This window comes from Penicilliopsis zonata, assembly GCF_001890105.1.
Source record: "Penicilliopsis zonata CBS 506.65 unplaced genomic scaffold ASPZOscaffold_7, whole genome shotgun sequence".
Classification (NCBI taxonomy): domain Eukaryota; kingdom Fungi; phylum Ascomycota; class Eurotiomycetes; order Eurotiales; family Aspergillaceae; genus Penicilliopsis; species Penicilliopsis zonata.
Window position 1 is genome coordinate 951,400 of NW_019208917.1, and position 19,717 is coordinate 971,116.

Here is a 19,717-nt window from a genome sequence, read left to right on the forward strand (position 1 = left end):
CATAAAAGATGGCGTGATCTTAATCCCTCACTCGGAGGATTTCTTGAAGCAGTAAGTAGTAGTAGTAGGTTGGGTTGGTTGACGAGTTCTCGCTTAACTTAATACTTTGTTGTTAGTGAATTGCGGAGTAGCTACAACCAGTTCCTGTGATGAGCACTTTAGTTACCTAGGGACTGCCAGGATCACTAGGATGTACTCCGTATACTCTGTAGTAGTTAACTAGTTGGTTACTAACTAAGTACTTCTCAGTGTTCAGTTCGAGTCAGATTCATGACTGTACTATGTACTCCGTAAGTCCGGCCTGTGGACCTGAACTCCACCGTGGGTCGCGCAGACTCGCAGGACTAACTATAAGTAGTGTGATGGAGAGAGAGAGAGATCATGGAGGGAGATACTGGTGGTAGATGTTGATACTATGTAGTACTTAGTTACTGCATATGTAGTAGATGCTAAAGCAAGTATTTCTTATTGGAGGTATGGAAGTTAGTAGGACGCCAGAACGGCCGAAGAATATGCATAGAATAGGTGTACTACTAGGGGAGTAGCAGAGTACGGACAAGAACTCTATGAGTAGGTACTGGAGGTACAGACAGGGTGTTCTATCCTCCCTATACTCCGTGCTCCGTACTGAGATACCCCTATTGAGGTGGGTCATTACATCAATAGATACCTACCTACTTATCAAGACAGTGAAGATACCAGGTACCTTGTCTACAGAGTACTCCGTAGCAATAGATAATACCTAGAGGTACGGGGTACTTAGGTATCTAAGGTATTATTTATTCTTACACAATACTAGTGGGGGAGTATTCCTTGATAAAGTTGGACACTAGTAAATGAATTGAAATGTCATCTTTCTGCCCTGACATCCCATCTCAGATGATACTACTACATAATTAGTATGGGTGACACGATCTGAGATTCAGTCTGAGCGCATTGATATGTACTATAGTTAGTACTACATAGATGGAACAATTGAGCTCCATACGGAGTTAGGTAACCAACATACATTACCCGTACCAATATTACAATAAACATCGTGTGCTCCACATCGGAAACCGTCGGCTCGAGGGTGAGCTTTATAAGAGACGAATCGGAGAGTCCGCCCGAGACTAGGGTCCGTCCGTAGCAGTTTTAGGTGCCTGCCTAGTATGGTAGTTGGTAGAACCTAGGTTCAAGTACGGAGTGGTTAGTACCTGGTACGAGTACCAGAATATACCGTACTTAGGTACCTAGGTACGAGTACTCAGGAGATAGTATTATTTAGATTAATGATAAAAATGAGCGATTAGATTACCAGGAAGGTATAATATTATTATATTATATTATTATATATATTTAAAAGTATATTTTAGTGGAAATTAGTCAAGTACAGTATGTAGTAATGTCACCTGAGGATTGGTGTCCCACGTGGACGCAAAAGAGGCAGGCTTGACGCGTCGCTAGTCCGACTGCAGGAAGGAGCAAGTACCCTGGTAGGTACGACCTTGTCGATTCCCACGGGACTGGTGACTCGCCTGGAAGGATTCGCTTCATGCATGAGTCTCTATTCGGAAGTGACAAGTATGCAGTACTTGAAGTACTACATACTAACTACATAGGTAGTTATGTAGTACCTATGTAGTAGGTAGTTACTAGGTAGTAATGATTCTACAATCGACACTTCCAGAGTATACGGAGTAGCTACTAACTAGTTAGTAGCTTGACAGGTGTATCATAAAGTCTGGACTCAAGGGGTAGCTAGTAGCTACTAACTAAATATTAGTTACAGATGTCTAGCTCTACAATTACAGACCAATTGCATGTCTTGATGAATTAACCCTGAATAAGCATTACTCATGAATAATTGCAGAGTACCATCATAATTATTCCCTATGCTGTATAGTGTATACTGTACCTAACTCCGTACTGTCTGCCTCCTAACAAGGATGCATGCAACATCAGAGGCATGCCCCCTTTTCCCTTTGCACAAGGAAAACCCACTTTCCACCCGGAGTATTACCGGTCCTCCGCCCGATAACCCCTTGACAGCTGGACAGAGTACGGAGTGCCTAATAATGCCTTTATAATTGTCCAACCGATCTTGCGAATCACGATGATTATTATTGTTCTGGTGGAGGGGACAATTTTACACAGGCGTACTCCGTACCTCGTAGGTGGAGGACGGAATAACGGAAGTGGAGGTATCGGATACACTTTACCATACGGAGTACGTAACTTTCTCATAGGATTACTCGAGTACCTACTAAGGTACCTACTCCGGAGGTAGGTAGTACCTAGATATTCTCAAAGACATAAGACAAGTACCCCAGGTTTACTCTGTAAGCATATCGACTAGTTACTACATAAAATATAACCGACTACTGACTCGTATTGACCAAGTGCTGACTGTTTATCTTTGTTGTTGTTGTTGACAGACGCGTGCCTGAGGAGTACGTACCTCGACCATAATTACGCGCTCCGTACGGAAGAAACCTGTTACGCGGCATACCCGTTCCAACCACGAAACTAATACCATTTAGACTTGCCTTAGTAGCAGGCAGCTAACCCGGATAGGATAGAGATTAGACTGCTCTGCTATCATCACCAGTGGAGCCTTGGTAGTATATATGTAGGATGTAGTATGAACAAAAAACAGATTAGATGGACTGGAATCTGCCGATTCGAGCAGGGTCAGCACGCCCCAACGGGAGTACCCAGTAGTAGCTACCAGTAGTCTTGGAGAGGGGAAAGGTCCACGGGTGGTTCTGTACAGTCCGTACTTACAGAACCCAGTACCAACACAACACTCCCATGTAATAATCATGTATGCATTCCCTCGTTCTCCCTTTTCCCACCAGTTGCAGGCTCTTTTCCCTTTCCCCCCCCTCCACTTCCACACTACCTAGTGCACACCCTGGTCTCACTTTCTCCTCTATCCATCAACTATCAGTTTCCTCCGTATCTATGGAGTAAACCACGTAACTACAGGACAAGAAATCCAGTGTGATTTATATTATCTCCCCTCTCAGACCCCACTCCTGGGCTTTTCCTTGTCTGTCATCCTTCGGAAAACACGCTCTGAACTCTCATCATTTCTGAAAAAGAAGTGATTATTATCCAATACTCTTTATCATCATCACCGATTGTTATCATCGTTCCCGGCACCCTCTAATCTTAACCTGGCTTAGTCGGTCCACTAGCTTAGGTACCTCCCTCCCTCTCTCTCTTCACTAGGGGCCGCCCTAAGCCCATCTCAGCCTACGCTCTCACGCCGTTCCTCGGACACACCTTGTTGACTCCCTCTCGTTGGCTCGCGCTTTTCGCAAAGGTTTCTTCTGATTTGTCCTGCGAATTTCACGTCAGAAGAAAAAAAGAATCATAATAATCAAAATCAACCCTCGCCCGGTACCGGTACTCCGTTAGTACCTTACGGAGTGGAAGCGTCCATCCTGCCGTGCCTGTTACAGGTGTTGCGTACGCGCTAGGTTCACCACCGTCTCCTTTTCCCCCCTCCCCCCCCCTTGACGCGCGCACCGCCCGGTCCCGAGTTGCGGGTAGACTATCAGGGCTCTAAAATCGTTCCCAAGCTCGCGTCTATCAGAGCCTCTTCAGTACTACATACTGGTGGTACTGGTAGTTACTTACTAAGGTACCTACTACCTCCAGAAATATTTGGCGAAATCTCTAACAGACAAGAATTTGTCTGAAAAGGGGATCCGACTTTGCCACTCAGCGACCAGAAGACAGAAAAAAAAAAAAAAAAAAAAAAAAAAAAACAGGGAAAGCTTAGCCGGTAATAATAATCAAAACAGCACGACTTCAGTACGGAATAAGGTGGCTACTAGCTCCGTACCCTCCGTACCCTACCTATTCAGGTACCAACCATTTTACCATACCCGTACCTACTGAGGGGAAGGGGGGGCTAAAGACAATAATATTTGATATTGCTTGATTCTTTTGAGTGGGTCGTGGGATTGATTCCCTCGCAAAAGAGGAAAACTTGTCACCGCAAAAACCTCCGCTCAGCCAATCACAGCCTCGCCACACCACCACCTCTCTCACTCTCTCTCTCACTCTCACTCTCACGCTCTCGCTGTGTCTTGACTCTTGGAGGTCTCCAGGGCTCTCACTCCCCCCTCTCCCAGAGCTCTATTACTACATAGTATTTTGTCGTTTTTTTTTTTTCCTTTTTTCCTTTTTTCTTTTTTTCTTTTTTTTTTATCCTGTTCTTTTCTTTTCTATTCCTTTCTTTCCATTCCCTGCTTTCTCTCTTTTATTTTGTTCCCGCACCAAAATTACGGGCTCCACGGGTCGTGGTTTTTCAACTGTCTCCACCACACCCTCGGATCCCACGAGGTTCTCCTGCTCGCTGGCAACTGCTGCGACTGCGCAGCCTTTTTTTGAGGCCCGCCCGCCCGCCCAACTTCTCTTAGTCTCCTGGTCCTCGCCCTTCCCCTTTCCGTGACAAGTGCCGCCGTCGGACCCAAGTCGAACCATTACTTTCCGTCGCCGTCTTTTAGGGTCAAAAACCAACCGCGTTGCCACGATCGAGGCTTCCGTCTTTTTTTCTGCACTACTTGCACGACTAGTCCAGGCATCTTGGCCTTCTGTTTCCCCGTCCGTCCCTTTTTTTTTTTTTTTTTTTTTTTTTTTTTTTTTACCTCCCTCTTCCTCCCTCTCCTCCCCTCCCGCCGGTTCCTCGTGCTGGTTCTTGCTGGCCGCCACCTGCAAGGCATCCTCCGTCCGGCCTAAGTGCGAACTAGGACGATTAAGCACCACGCTGTGCCAGCACCGCACCTCTACTATTCCCCCCCCCTCCCCCCCACCCCGGACACTTCGCCTGGACTATCCCATCACCGCGTGTCTCTTGTCTGTCTGTGTGTGGCAGCTTAAGCTTCAATTCAAGTCCCGTGTGTGACGCGCCGATCGCCTGGTTCCCTCTATTTTTTTTCACCTTCACCACCACCAGTCTTATTATTATTATTACTATTTATTATTTTTTTTCTCTGCTTCATTGCGGGAAGGGAAAGAATATTAAATAAATAATATTAATAATAATAATAATCCTACCACGATCGCCCTTTGGCGCGCGAGATCGACCGCGACGTTTTTGTCACACCCCCCCCCCCCCCCCTCACACAGTACGTTCCTATCAAAACAGCCGGCTCGCCACAGTCGAGGTCACCGTGGCGAGGACTTCCCATTCCCTGCTCTCTTCTCTGGCTACAGAAAAATAAGACTGAACGTCGGTCGCTCAATTGAGCCTGGGGTACCTCGTTTTGAACTGTGAATCGAAGCTCATTGTGTTCTCCACGACGCGTTTTATAGACCAGGTTTACGCGCAGGAAAAGCATCAGACACATAAGAGGAGAATCAATTGGAAAAGAAACAAGAAAAACACACACAAAAAAAAAGGTACCTGCAACTTTTCCATTATATGGACACCAGGCCTCCGTCGGAGTACGCGCAGTCAGGTTCGCAGTTTCTGAAATCACCATCTCCTGCCACGACCCATTCTGAATACCCAGCTGCAGACCAGGCTTCTGCTGCTGCCACTGCTCAATATACGCCGCAACCCGAGGTGCGATCGTCCTCCCAGTACACGCCCCAGCCCGAGGTGCGCTCCGCGAACAACACGCCGCAATCGGAGTACGGCCTGAACCAGCCGGCCTCGACGCGCTCGCCCGCCTATCCCGAATACCTTGCCCGCCCGCCCCAATACCACCACGCGCCCAGCTCGCAAGCCGGTGGCGCGGCAGGTATGGCTCAAGCAACAAGTCCGTCCTTGTCCACCCTGCATCATGATCATCATCATCATCACCATCATCATCATGATGGGCAGCAAGATGACCATCATCAACGCAATCCCTCGATCGTAAAGTCTGACGCGGGCCTTGTTCCTATAGATCCCTCCATCGCGGCCTCCTCCCCGACCTACCCGCCCCCTTACTCGCCCTACCAACCCCAGGGCCATGACATGTCGCAGTACCAGGGTCACCCGCCTCCCGGCCCCCAGATGTATGCCCGTCCCGAATGGCCTCATGGCTACCCCCAGCATCAACACGGCTTGCCGGGGCCTTACTCCTCTCCTGCCACTACGGTTGGTTCCACCTCCCCTACCGCGACCCCAGGGCCGCACCCTGGTCAGGTATGTCTTTGGGTGATTCTGGCTATCGCTGTTTTGCTTTGCTTGGGCCCAGGACAGCTTTTTTTTTTTCTTTTTCTTTTTACTTTTTTTTTTTTTCCTGCATTACAATTTCTGCATTGCAATTCTGACAGTATGATTAGGTCTACTCCTTTGTTCCCATTCCTGGCGCTCAACAGCACAAGCGTCCCCGTCGTCGGTATGAAGAAATCGAGCGCATGTACAAGTGCGGGTGGAACGGCTGCGAAAAGGCTTACGGCACCCTCAACCACCTGAACGCTCACGTGACGATGCAGTCGCATGGTGCGAAGCGAACTCCTGAAGGTATTCTCTCTCTCTCTCTCTCTCTCTCTCTCCTTTGCACACACACACACTCGCACTCTATAGTTGTGGTTGTCGCAAATAGCCAGATTCGGCTAGCGCGCGCCATGTGTCCCGCTCCCACTAGTCGAGTTACACAGCCTGTTTTTTATTTTTCTAGTCTTGTTATTTTGGCTCGTGGGACCGCAGTAGCGCGAGAGCCGGCGTTGAGGTTAAAATCACTTCCTCTTCCTTCTCATCCATTGCTTATCCCCCCCCCCATCATACTCTTCACTGTTCTTGCTACTAATTTCTTAGAATTCAAGGAGATCCGGAAGGAATGGAAGGCGCGCAAGAAGGAGGAAGAAGCCCAGCGCAAGGCGGCCGAGGAGCGTGAGCGTGCCGCTGCTGCCCAGGCCGCCCAGGCCAACCAGGTCGAAGCCGGCGGGCCGACCGATCCTTCCCAGGGGGCGCAACCTCCCTCCTACGCGGGCGGCGTGCGGCCTCAGTTGCCTCCCATCGGATACCAGCCGGCCGACGGCCAAGTGCCCGGCCAGTACAGCGCCCCGGGGGCTGGCGGCATGGTCTATCAGGGTAACGGACAAATGGCTTATCCTCCCAACTACCCCCATTCTCCCTATGGACAGGGCAGCCAAGTGTACCAGCAACGTTAGTCTTCTCACTCTAGTATGTTTTTGTTTTTGTTTTTTTTTCATAATAACTGATGAAACCAGAGAGTCAATCGAGCAACTACCCACAATAAAACATGACGAGGACGGCCGTGATCGTATGTGGGCATCATTAATCACCACCCCCCCCCCCCCCCCCTTTTTTTTTTTTTCCCTTTTTCTTCTTTGCAACCACTCTCCCGCCTCGGATTCTCGTCAAGTCTCGCGCAAACATAATACCATTTTCGGAGAAAGCGTCTTGTTATTCCCCCCAATCAACCGAGTGGCCTCTGTGAATTTCTTTCCCTTTTTTTGTTTTTCTTTTTCTATGTCCAAAAGGAGGAGGAGAGGGGAAGGGAAAGCGACTGCGTTAGATATCACACACGGAGGAGAGCGAAATGGGTAAGGGGGAAAAAAAACCATTCGATACCTACTGGCTGCTGGAATTTGATGCGGGATGATTAAGTCTGGCTGCCGCATGCTGTGCTTGCCTCGAAGTCATATCTTTCTCTCCCTCCATTTTTTGTCTTTTTTTTTTTCCCTTTTGTCATGTTATGTGTATTCTTTATTCCTTTCCTCAATGTCCTTTTTTTTTTCATATCATCATGTTACCCTGATCTGAAGTTTTTTTATTCTCCTTATTGAGCTCCTCTTTTATTGGCTGTGTGTGCTTTGTTCCTCCCCCCTTCTATTTTCTGACTATTATTGACCCTAGTGGTCTGGAGGCGGACAGTGGTCTGGTGTGGCTCACTTGCCGAAATTTATCCATTTCTTATATTTCTTTCGCCTAGAAGTAGAGGGTATATGCCATACCATACAGACTGGATGAAGTGATGCATCAATTGTATGTAGCATACCTAAGGTATATACAGTAGTACCTACCTAGTGTATCCTTGGTGGTTCAGTACTTGTATGGTACATACAGGTAGACTAGCATTTGTACCAGTACTCGGTACAGTTAGTATAGGCACTACTAGGGCACCTAGTTAGTAGGAGGAAACCGGTTAGGTACTTAGTACTTTAGTAGGTACCTGACTAGTTACCTTAGGTACCTGTCAACCCCACGTATCCATCTAGTGAGCCAAGGAAGCGAGGAGCACACATACTACATAGGTACCTAGGTACTACTTACATACCTAGGCAGGGACCTAGTACTAAGCACTAGGTAGGTGGCTCGAACCAGGGTCCAGGAGTCATTCCATAAACGGCCGCTAGCCTGTTCGACTCTAGTCTACGGAATGTATATGTAGTACAACTGAAGCATACGGCTAGTAAATTGTATCCAAGATGTCATCGGAGGTTAAGCTTAACGAAGACTAGATTGAATTAGGAAGGTGAGGACTTGGCTGTAGGATAGGTGTGCAAACAGCAAACAATGCAAACAGCAAATAGTGCAAATAGTGCAAACAGCAAACAATGAATGCGGTATCACTTGGCAGAAATATCAATTATCGTGCTAGATAGGACTACCTATCTACTGCTATTACTTACTGCTATTATACTCATTCTCACTTTGCCCTTACAATACTCTAATGCAATGATACGAGGCGTGTGCAGGGTTCTCGCGTTATCGCGCAGAACGCGAGTGCCTGCTCTCGTGGGTCCTCGATTGCGGCCGGTCCTGTCGACAGGGTTCCAGCTGAGATTGAATTCTACGAGTACGGGGGGATCATTCATTGGAAATGCAGTCAGACAGACGGAGAACTCTTTAGATTGGGAGAAATCGTTGGATTTGGAGAACTCTTCAGACTGGGAAAAATCGTTAGATTTGGAGAACTCTTCAGACTGGGAGAACTCTCTAGATCCGATGAAGGAAGAGAAGGAGGAGGAAGAAGAGGAAGAAGAGGAAGAAGAGGAAGAAGAAAGCGAGTCACCCAAAGAGCAGGCTCTGCGTGTGCTCGAAACCGAGGTCTCACGCAAGGTCGTCAACATGGAACTACGGTGGTTGAAGGACCCGCGCGCCCTGGCAGATCGGGTGGCGCGACTGCTGCTGGGCGAGGAGCTGCCGCTGGCTGTTGCCTTGGTGCGGACGGCGCACAAGGAAGGCATCGAGTCTTCCGTTGCGTGGAACCATATCCTTGACCATTTGATGGGCACGGAGAGGCCGTTCCTGGCGTGGAGGTTATACAACGATGTACTTTCTTTTTTTTCTTTTCCTTTTCTTCTCCTCTTTCATGTGTTCTGGACGGGGGTTAACCTTTTTAGATGAAAAAACGGCAGAAAGCTCCTACGTCGCGAACATACACGATCATGCTGGATGGGTTAAGCAAGGCGAAGCGGGAAAAGAAGAAAGGAACCATCGATCCCGTGCGCACGGCGTACACGATCTACCAGTCGATCTTTGCGCCCAATTCGCCCGTCAAGCCGCATATCATCCACAGCAACGCGATGCTTAACGTCTGCCGCTGCCATGACGATATGTATACCATGTGGAAGGTTGCGGGCAGTCTGCCCGAGGAAGGGCCGGGGGCGCCGGATGCATCCACCTATACCATCATCTTCAAGGCGATCATCGAGTCGACGCGCAAGGAGATCGGCGCCATGCCGCCCAACCGCATGGACCTGGTCCTCGCTAAGAAGGCGCACGGCGTCGCCGAGGCGAAACGCGTCTGGTCCGACGTGATCTACCGCTGGAAGCGCGGCGGCCTCGTGCTTGACAACATGCTCGTCAACGCTGTCGCGCGCTTGCTCCTCGAGGGGTCCAGTCCGCGCGACGTCTACGATCTATTTCGCTTGTTCCATCAGACTGCGGGCATCCCCATTTTTCCCAAGGAGCCGCCGGAAGATAAGTCGTCCCCGCAGTTGGACACGTCTACCAACAACTCCTCATCCCCAAAATACAACCGGGATGTGGCTGCGGCGGCTCTAGATCATATTCCCTTTGTTCCCGAGGACGCACATCTTCTGGCAGAAGATAAAGAGTCTCCTGAAAAGAAGGAGGAGGAGGAGGAGGAGGAGGAGGAGGTCGAGGACGAAGAGAACTTTGAGAACCTCTTCGAGCCCGTGGACTCGTACCCCCCGCAGATCGAGATCGGGAACAGAGACCTGTCCATCATTCTGGATGCCTGTGCCAACATGGACCAGGGTGTTGGCGTGGGGAAGGATTACTGGCGCTATTTCACAAAGGAGGACAACGACCACAACGTCCAACCGGACTCGCACTCCTTCCATCAGTACCTGCGGCTGTTGCGGGTGGCGCGCTCGAGTCGTGAGACGCTGCACATTGTGCGCGACCAGATCGTGCCCGGCGGCCTGGCAGAGCGGAAGACGTTCTTCATTGCGCTTTCTTGCTGCCGCCGGGACCGCAAGAACATGAACGTCTTCAAGAACGCCAGCGAGCTGATCGAGCTCATGGATGCAGCGCTCCCCTTGCCCGACCCGCGCGCTCTTCAGCACTACCTGGAAATGGTCAACTTCTTCCTGAAAAACCCATCGGATCTCATGTCCCTGAGCGGCATCGCCTCCGAGGACAAACCGCGCCAGTCGCTCCTGGCGCGAAGCAACTGCATGCAGCTGGAGCTCCGCAAGGCTGCGGCGCGCACCCTGCAGCCGATCATCACCAAACTCGACCTCGCCATGTCCGCCTCCCTGACCGAACCTGCTTTGGACGCTCGCCTCGCCGAGAAATTCCAGAAAGCGGCGGTTGCCGGCCACCACGTGCTCAATGCCCTCATCAAAACCCGCGCTCTCGTGGATGGCATCTTCAAGACCCCGTCCGGCGGCGGTAAAGTTCGCCTGGCAAAGACGGACCGGCTCCTCTTCGAAGATATCAGAGACCGACTGCGCAAGTACTCTGCGGCCGGCATGGCGGACCGTTTTGCCGCCACCCTGGTCTTTCCCACATGGGAGCAGCGCAAAACCTTTCGCGAAAATCATCCCCGGTCCAGGGTTTATGACCGTGTGCCGGACAGGTGGAGTTCGAGGCAGTAGTCGATTGCATTAACTAGCTTGGATTTGTACATCCTTTACACTCGTGTATGTATATTGCATATTGGCGTTCTTTCTGAGACCATCTTGCCTGTGTATCATCTATAGATTTTTTCGTCTTTTCCGTCTATTTCGTCTTGATTATGGCTGGTGTACATTAGTGGTTTTGACATCTCTACTTATTGATACCAACTATCTACCGTGTACCTTTCTACTTATGAATTATAAAAATACTGTTCTACATTTATTGGAATTTACCTCAATAAATACTAGAGTATTACTACATAAGTAATTACCAGTTTGTCGTAACTATGTAGTATTTATTATGGTGACGCGTAGGCGGGACATGAGACGGACGGAGTAATGCCATTATGCCACTCTAGCCTCTCCCGGACAGCTCTGGATGCTTGGCCTGGAGGCAACATCCACCACCACCACCACTCTCGATCAGAACTTCGATGCTCTAGCATTAGCAATCAAGATCTCAAAAGAGAAAAAAAGAGAATCCATCAAGAAAACAGACAGCATGGCGATGATGGCCAGTGGAGCGCAGAGCTCTGCGTACGGCGCACTCCGGGAGGACGACGAGTCGATTCTGGACGACGACCTGATTGATGCAGATGATGGTGAGAGAATCTACTCTATCCTTTATTATATACGACAAATATATATATATATATATACGGCTACTAACAAGACAGCCATCGAAGCGGACGATCCCTTACACGAGCCATCCGACACGGCGCCACTACGAGGCAACATCCAAGGACCGTTACGAGGCAGCGGCAGCGGCAGCGGCAGCGGCAGTAACAACGATCGCGGCGATTTCTCAGCGAATTACCTTACCTCTTCGATTCCCGGGGAGGACCGGCGCGCGACGCAGAACACCATCGACGAGACGGTATGGGAGACGGTGTCGCGCGACCTGCTGGCTGTGTGGGAGAAGCTGCGCCAGGTCCTGTGGCCCAAGTATCTGATGGGTGGGATGTTGCAGCGCGGCGGCGGAGGGATTGGGGGTGCGGCGGAACGCGGCGAGGTCACCACGGGGGCTGGGCGTGGTCTGCGTGGTCTTGTCGGTCGTTGGCCTGACGCAGATGTTGTTTTACAGGGGGGGATGAGCGAGGGGCTTCGTGACTGGGATCTCTGGTATCTTCTTCTTCTTCTTCTTCTTCTTCTTCTTCTTCTTCTTCTCTCTGTGTCCATTGCTAATCTTTAGGGGCCCTCTCATTTTCTGTCTCCTGCTGAGCTTGTTCCTCTCGATGCGGGCAAAGGGAGAACAAGTCTCGCTGGTCTTCTCGGGCGTGTTTTCCCTCGTGTGGATCGGAGAAGCGGTGGTCACCTTGCAGATCAAGCTGCTGGGCGGGAATATGTATGGAATCATGGAAATCTTATCTACCCAGCGCGAGAGCGTTATGTGACTACCAGATGCATTACTAACTGACTCCCAGTTCTTTCTTCCAGTCCGTCTGCATCATCGGCTACACCATCTTCCCTCTCGTCATCGCCGCCCTTCTCAGCGCGCTGGGTCTCCCCGTCATCGCTCGCATCCCCGTTGATATCGTGCTCGTGGCATGGTCGCTGGCCGCGGGCGTCAGCATCCTCGGCGGCTCCGGCGTGCTCAAGAACCGGGTGGGCATTGCGGTGTACCCATTGTTCGTCTTCTATGTGGCAATCGGGTGCCTCTGTTTCATCAGTTGAATATACCTGGGCTTGCGCGACGGGTGTTTTGTGTCATTCTTTCCGGGAATCATGCCAGAGCCCTGGATCCCAACCAAGTAGCTTTCTATGCCAAAACTTGCCAGTTCTGTAGATTTCCTAGCCTTTACAATCATCCGATTTATCGCTTTCCTTCGCACTGCAATCCAATTCAATCCAATTCAATCGTAGAGCCTTGCCTGCCCAACGAACCCCGGGCGGGCTTTCGCTGTTGGCGGCGGGGTGGAGCGAGCGGTGACCGGGCGACAGTAGCAAGTCCGGCACGAACAACACAGCAGAGCCAGCCCAGCCCGGCGCCTGCATCGTTTGAAGCCTTGCTCCCTCTTCGCTTAGGGAATTAACTGTCGACTGCCTCACCAACTCGTGGTGTATCTTTCGCTCAGAGCTTTATTCTTTTTTTTTTCCCCTTGTCTTTTTTCTTCTTCTCTTGCTGAAAGAGGTGGTTTGCTCGTTACTCTCTCGTAACCCACCGTTCGCAGGAAGCTCTCGCTTTCTTCTGGGCCCTGTCCCTCCCGAAGCTTGGGACGACACAATCCACCTCGACTCGAACCTTCAACCCTGGACGAAATCCGTGAGAGCCTTGCGTCTTGGCCGAGCTGGATACCGTTGGTTTTCTCTTGTATGTCGTATTCCTCCCCCCTCCCTCCCTCCATCGCCTCCCTCACCTTTCCCCCACTATCGTCATTGTCAGACGGTATCTTCCCTTCAGACGCCGGCCGTGGCGTGACTGACGGCTGCGTGCATATTCTCGCTGGACAGCCCTCGGTTAGATGGAGGAGGGGTGGGGGGTGTCTCGTCTGAGATGGGTACTAGTTAAGGTACTATACAAGATCTTAGCTAACCTAGTTGATCTTATAGTTAGGGACTGTCTCGCCTCGGGGTTTTCCAGTTTTCGAGCCTGTTGGCCTGCCTTAGTCGTGCCGTTTTGATAAGCAACGCCATCTCTCCCAGGTCGATCTTTCTTGCTCCCCTCTTTCTATTTCGCTCGGTGAGAGCTTCACGCTTGATAATCAAGACAATTTCGGGAAAATGGCCTCGGATACGCTACCGAATGGGCGAGTCGAAGGTATGTTGAGTCGTGCTGGCGAGACGTAGCAGACTCTGGCTTACCGTGAGATTAGATATCACGTCAAAGACTGATGCCGAAAAAGGTGAGATGTTGAAATACTTTGGTTTCTTTACCTTCTCAATTGTTCTGACCCAATTGTTATTTTAGCTGAAGACTCGACCGCATCGGATAATGACGGTGGCGAACGCCCTGTCCGGCACAAACTAAAGGAGACCTCCATTACGTCGAATCCGGTCGAGACTGCGAGCAGAGCGAGTAGCAGGGGCCGCAAGAGGTCTCATGACGACTCGGAGAACGAGATGCGAGACGACTACTCTGAAACCTCGGATTACGTTGGTCACAGAAGGAAGAGATCGCGCGACTCTAAGCTCGATGATGATAACGATGTGACTACACCCCCGGACGTGGAAAAGGCAAGGGATATCAATGATAGCGCGGGTCAGATCCTGAGTCCAAAGAAGAAGCGCAGCAGGGACCAACTGGACAAAGACATCTCCGCGAAGACGCAGGAAAATGTTACCTCGAAGAGTAACCTAGGAATTCAGAAAGACACCGCTGAAGGGCAGCCGGAGAAGAAGCGACACCGGGACAATTCGCAGGAAAGAATCTCTGCCCAACCAAAGGTGTGTGTCTAGCATCCCCTTCGCCTCTGCATTCTCCCTCCACTTGAGGAAGCTAGCTACTCACGGCTTCTTAGGCTATCTCCGGTGCCTTTTCCAACGCCTCCGCCGTTTCTCCGTTTGGTTCTTTTGGATCCGCAAAACCCGAGACCTCGCAAAAGGAGGAGACTTTACCGGATGCCGATCGAGTTACATCCCCTTCTGCCTTTGCTTCTTCGAGCCTGGCTGCCTTTTCTGGTTCGGAAAAATCTCCATTTGGGTCTATTGGAACCTCGACAGCTTCCGTTTTCAAGTCGGTCAGCACAGCATCCGACAAACCAGCTATCACGGGGTTTGCAGCCGCTGGCGGGGCCTCTCCCTTTGCCACAAGTGGTGCTTCTTCTGGGTTTTCAGGGCTCGGGTCGGGATTTGCAGGTTTTGGCGGTGGTTTCGGGGCGGCAGCCAAGCAAACAGGTGGTGGGCTAACTACCTTCGCCTCCCCCAGTGGCCCCGGCCTCCTTGGGGGCACTTCCCAGGCTAAGTCCTTTGGGGTACCAGCAGAGGAGGAGAGCGAGAATGAAGATAATGACGAGGAAGGCGAAGCCGGTGCCAAGGGATTCGAAAAGGAAACCCCGGATGAAAGATTTGTTGAGCAGCAGGGTAAGACTTTTTGAAGAGATGATATCCCGGCGTTGAAAATCAGTATACTGACTGACTCGGAACAGCTGTCCAAACAGGCGAGGAAGAAGAGAGGACTCGGTTCAGCTGCAAGGCGAAACTCTTTTCCTTCTCAGGGAAGGAATGGAAAGAACGCGGACTCGGCACATTCAAGGTCAACGTTAAGGAATTACACGAGGCGGAGGGCGGCAGTAAGACGGCCGCCCGCATGATCATGCGCGCTGACGGTGTCTTGCGGGTGATGCTGAACACGCCGATCTTCAAGGGCATGCTCGTGGGCGATCCCAAGGGCGATGAGCCCAAGTCCAGACAGATCCACTTGGCTAGTCTGGAAGACGGCAGATCTGTTCCTTTATTGCTTCGAGTAAGTCGTATTGATTGGTGTTTCTTATTGTCTTATCCACTACTGACGACCATTTATAGACCGGAAGCGAGGATCTCGCGAAGCAACTCTACACCGTTGTCCGCGAGCTGCAAGAGAACCTTTGAAATATTCCAACCCGTGTGACTACCACGCGAGATGAGCCTTTCGATATTCGAAACTCTCGTCAGCTCTCTCCCGTCGCCGCTATCTATTCCGTCCATCTATCTCTCATGAGCTTATTACTCCGAACAAGTTCGCAAGTTGAAGCGCAAGAAATATAAAGGATCCCTGCAGGTGTTTTAAAAAGGCGTTGATAGCCTGAGTACCCACTGTTGTTGGATTTTGGCCACCCTCTTTTATCTATAACTACTACCTCTGTGAGCGTTTTGGGCTAGATGTTCGAATCGCCAGAGCTGCTTTCCTCTCACATACAGTTTAGGATAATCTCCTAGACATCTTGAGTGAATACCTCCACCTGTACCTTTTCAATCTAATCTCTTTCTGAATTCTAATTTCCTCCCCTAGTAGCACAGTATACTATCTGTTATAGTTGTAGTTCTATTCTGCCACTATACTTATAGTGGCATTATTATATTGGGAACATCACGTGACAACGCGTCTCGAGCAGGCGAGAGGCAACGCCGTCGCCATCACGAACTGCTTCTTTATTACCCCAGCGAGCACGGCGCCATGCTGATTTTGCTGAAATGGATGGCTCTATATCCGAACCGGCGGATCTGGAACCAGAATCATTGAAACGAAAAAGAGAGTCTGGGACTGATGTACCAGTTGATGCTCTGAGCGGCGCGTCGGGGGGTTCCTCCTCTGCTACGGCCGCGTCGACGACGACAAAGGCAGTTCCTACAAAAGGGAGCCATGATTCTTGTGAGGCAAATGATGAAGAATGCAGACCTGGACAAAAATGCAGTAAGAAGAAGAAGAAGCAAAAAGAGGAGGGGACTGGAAAATCCGGCCGTAGTAGGTCGCGAACCGCCACACCGAAGCGGACGCCCTCTGGTCCCTGGCCTGAGCCACTCAAACAACTCGCGATAACCTACAAGGCCTTGAATCTTGTGTATACATTCTGCTGTACGCGGAAGCACTTCGCAACTACGTTTGAGAATATCAAGGGCGCCGTGCAGGCCCAGCTCCGGGGGCGGGAGCTGACGGTGGAGGATATCGCACGAGTGAGCGTGCTGGTCCCGCGAGCCGTGAGGTTCGAGTATGTGGATGAGGCGAGCTTGGAGGTGATGATTGCGGCGGAGAAGGACTCGCGGGATTGGGGAGGCGGAGGCGACAAGAACCGCGGGGAGATCACTACAGTGCTGCTGTTTGAGTTTCTCGATGGGGATTTGAAACGCCAGGTACAGCATCCTAAGACGGGGGAGCCGACCAATCCTCGACGAAGGATGAGAGATGAAGATCTAAAGATGCCGGTCTTCAGCCAGAAACAGATGCTCGGTCTGATTGAAAAACGAAACGCCAAGTTTACCGATGCCATCGACGCCTTTCTGGTTCAGTGTGAGGATGAGGGTTTGGACCCGGTTGAGAAACTGGAACGGGAGAAGGATGGCTTCATACCGAGACCTCCGCGACTCGACACCCCGGGCAATCAAACAACAGTAATAGCAAAGCCACCGCGGGAGATCCCCAAAGAGCGCAAGAGCATCGCGGAGATCATTGCCGAGATCAGGCAGATGGAGTGGTACACGGCGCAAATTGTGCCGGACGGACACCGGGTGTTTGACGCTCAGCCGCCGGTATACGGCGAGCTGGCCTTCCAGCTCTCCCAGAATCTGGTCAATGCACTGTTCAACACAAAGGGGATCACGCAGCTGTACTCGCACCAGGCCGAGGCGATCAATAAACTTTACGAAGGGCACAATGTCATTGTCTCCACATCGACCAGCTCCGGCAAATCCCTCATCTATCAAATTCCCATGCTTCACGAACTGGAAAAGGACCCAGAGAGCCGAGGGATGTATATTTTTCCAACCAAGGCTTTGGCGCAAGATCAAAGGCGCAGTATGAAAAATCTGCTGCAGTTCTTGAGCGGGCTGGAGGACACCTTGATGGAAACGTTTGATGGCGACACCCCCATGGAGTCCCGGAACGCTATCCGTGACGAGGCCCGGATCATCTTCACCAACCCGGACATGCTGCACATCACCATCCTCCCGCAGGAGAGTTCCTGGCGAACATTTCTGAAGAACCTGCGGTTCGTGGTGGTGGATGAGCTGCACGTCTACAACGGTCTCTTCGGGTCCCATGTGGCCTTCATCATGCGACGGCTGAGACGGATCTGCGCCGCCATTGGCAACCGGCATGTGCGGTTCATCTCCTGCTCGGCAACGGTTGCAAACCCGGAAGCCCACATGAAGGCCATTTTCGGCATCGAAGACGTGCGGCTAGTAGACTTTGACGGGTCCCCATCGGGCCGCAAGGAGTTTATCTGCTGGAATACACCCTACAAGGATCCCGGCGATCCCACGTCGGGTCGCGGCGACAGCGTCGCAGAGACCGCTCGGCTGGTCTGCCAATTAATTCTGCGCGGGGTAAGGGTAATTGCATTCTGTCGGATCCGGAAGATGTGCGAGATTCTATTGCAAGCGGTGCGGACGGAATTCGACGCCCTAGGCCGACCCGAGGTCGGCAAGTTTGTTATGGGATACCGAGGCGGGTACAGCCCGCAAGACCGACGGCGGATCGAGCGGGAGATGTTTGACGGGAAGCTGATGGGCATCGTGGCTACGAACGCGCTGGAACTCGGTGTGGACATTGGATCGCTGGATGCGGTCGTCACACTAGGGTTTCCCTATTCAATCTCCAACCTGCGGCAGCAGAGCGGGCGAGCGGGCCGGCGCAACAACGATTCGGTCTCTGTGCTGGTGGGCGACAGCTACCCGACGGACCAGCACTACATGAAGAACCCGGACGAGCTGTTCACCAAGCCCAACTGCGAGCTGTTGGTCGACCTATCAAACGAGCTGATCCTCGAGGGTCATGTCCAGTGCGCGGCGTACGAGATGCCCATCCGGCCGGACGAGGACCGCGTGTACTTTGGCGGCGACGCGCTGGCCGCCCTGGCGCGGAGCAGACTTGTCCCTGACGCGCTGGGCTTCTTCCACTGCCATGCACGCTTCCGGCCCCAGCCGTCACGCTGCGTCTCGATCCGCGACACGGAGGACGAGCACTTTGCCGTGATCGACACGACGCACGAGCGCAACGTCGTCCTAGAAGAGGTGGAGGCCTCGCGCGCGTTTTTCACCATCTACGAGGGCGGGATCTTCCTGCACCAGGGCCAGACCTTCCTCGTCCAGGAGCTCAATCCAGAGGGACGCTTTGCGCGCGTCGTCCGCGTGCACGTCGACTGGAGCACGATGCAACGCGACTACACGGACATCGACCCGATTGAAACCGAAGCCATCCGGACAATCACATGCACCGATACCTCCGCGTCAGATCTGCCAGGAGGTTCTTGTCGCGCGTTTTTCGGCGTCATCCAGATCCACGCCGTCACCTATGGCTTCTTCAAGGTCGACAAGCGCGGCCGCATCCTCGACGCCGTGCCCGTGGATAATCCGCCCATCGACCTCTTCACCAAGGGCATGTGGGTCGACGTGCCCCGGCAGGCGCTCGACATCCTGCAGAGCCACCGACTGAACGTCGCGGCGGCGATCCACGCCGCCGAACACGCCATCCTCTCTCTGCTTCCGACGTTTGTGCTTTCGTCGCCGGGCGATGTGCGGACGGAATGCAAAGTCGCGAAAAAGGAGATCAAGGCAATGCAAGGGAACGGTAGTTCTTCTAAAGACTATAATCAAGATGGCGTTGTTCCCGATCTACTACCTCCCTCTCGCCAACGTCCCGCCCGATTGACCTTCTACGACGCCAAGGGCGGGCCCTGCGGTTCCGGGATAGCAAGCAAGGCCTTTGAGTTTGTCGATCTGCTCCTACGCCGCGCCCTGGGGCGGATCGAGTCCTGCGCCTGTGTCGCCGCGGGGGGGTGTCTTGAGTGCGTCTGTGACGAGCGGTGCAAGGAGGCCAACCAGGTGATGAGCAAGGCGGGCGCGGGCGTCATTCTGAAATGTCTCCTTGGTGTCCATGTTGACGTCGAGCTGTTGCCCTTTGGCGAGGGGAGGGATGGCGAGTTAATTGGTGGGTTGGAGACTGTTGTTCCTGCAACGGAGGTTCCTTTAAAAAGATAATAGTACATGTTCATAGTGCATGGAATATTAACTTTTATTTTAACTTTATAGTATACATGGG

The 19,717-nt window shown here is 51.7% G+C and overlaps 3 protein-coding genes across 3 annotated transcripts; all 3 read left to right on the top strand.

Moving 5' to 3' along the window:
- Positions 1-5,419: 5,419 nt before the first annotated feature.
- Positions 5,420-11,025, top strand: ASPZODRAFT_152144 (hypothetical protein; the record flags this gene model as incomplete). Its single annotated transcript, XM_022725817.1, has 7 exons — positions 5,420-5,456; positions 5,511-5,741; positions 5,889-6,130; positions 6,271-6,451; positions 6,746-7,096; positions 8,808-9,229; positions 9,301-11,025. 7 exons carry the CDS (start codon positions 5,420-5,422, stop codon positions 11,023-11,025), a joined length of 3,189 nt encoding a protein of 1,062 aa, XP_022581218.1.
- A 413-nt stretch (positions 11,026-11,438) lies between these two features.
- On the top strand, positions 11,439-13,077 carry ASPZODRAFT_132834 (hypothetical protein). Its single transcript, XM_022723127.1, has 4 exons — positions 11,439-11,648; positions 11,724-12,168; positions 12,239-12,391; positions 12,471-13,077. Exons 1-4 carry the CDS (start codon positions 11,549-11,551, stop codon positions 12,718-12,720), a joined length of 948 nt encoding a protein of 315 aa, XP_022581219.1. The 5' UTR covers positions 11,439-11,548; the 3' UTR covers positions 12,721-13,077.
- An 876-nt stretch (positions 13,078-13,953) lies between these two features.
- On the top strand, positions 13,954-19,656 carry ASPZODRAFT_65980 (hypothetical protein; the record flags this gene model as incomplete). Its single annotated transcript, XM_022729340.1, has 4 exons — positions 13,954-14,430; positions 14,505-15,066; positions 15,132-15,452; positions 16,082-19,656. Coding segments are annotated over 4 exons (4,935 nt in total), but the record flags the coding sequence as incomplete, so codon positions are not given.
- Positions 19,657-19,717: the final 61 nt, after the last annotated feature.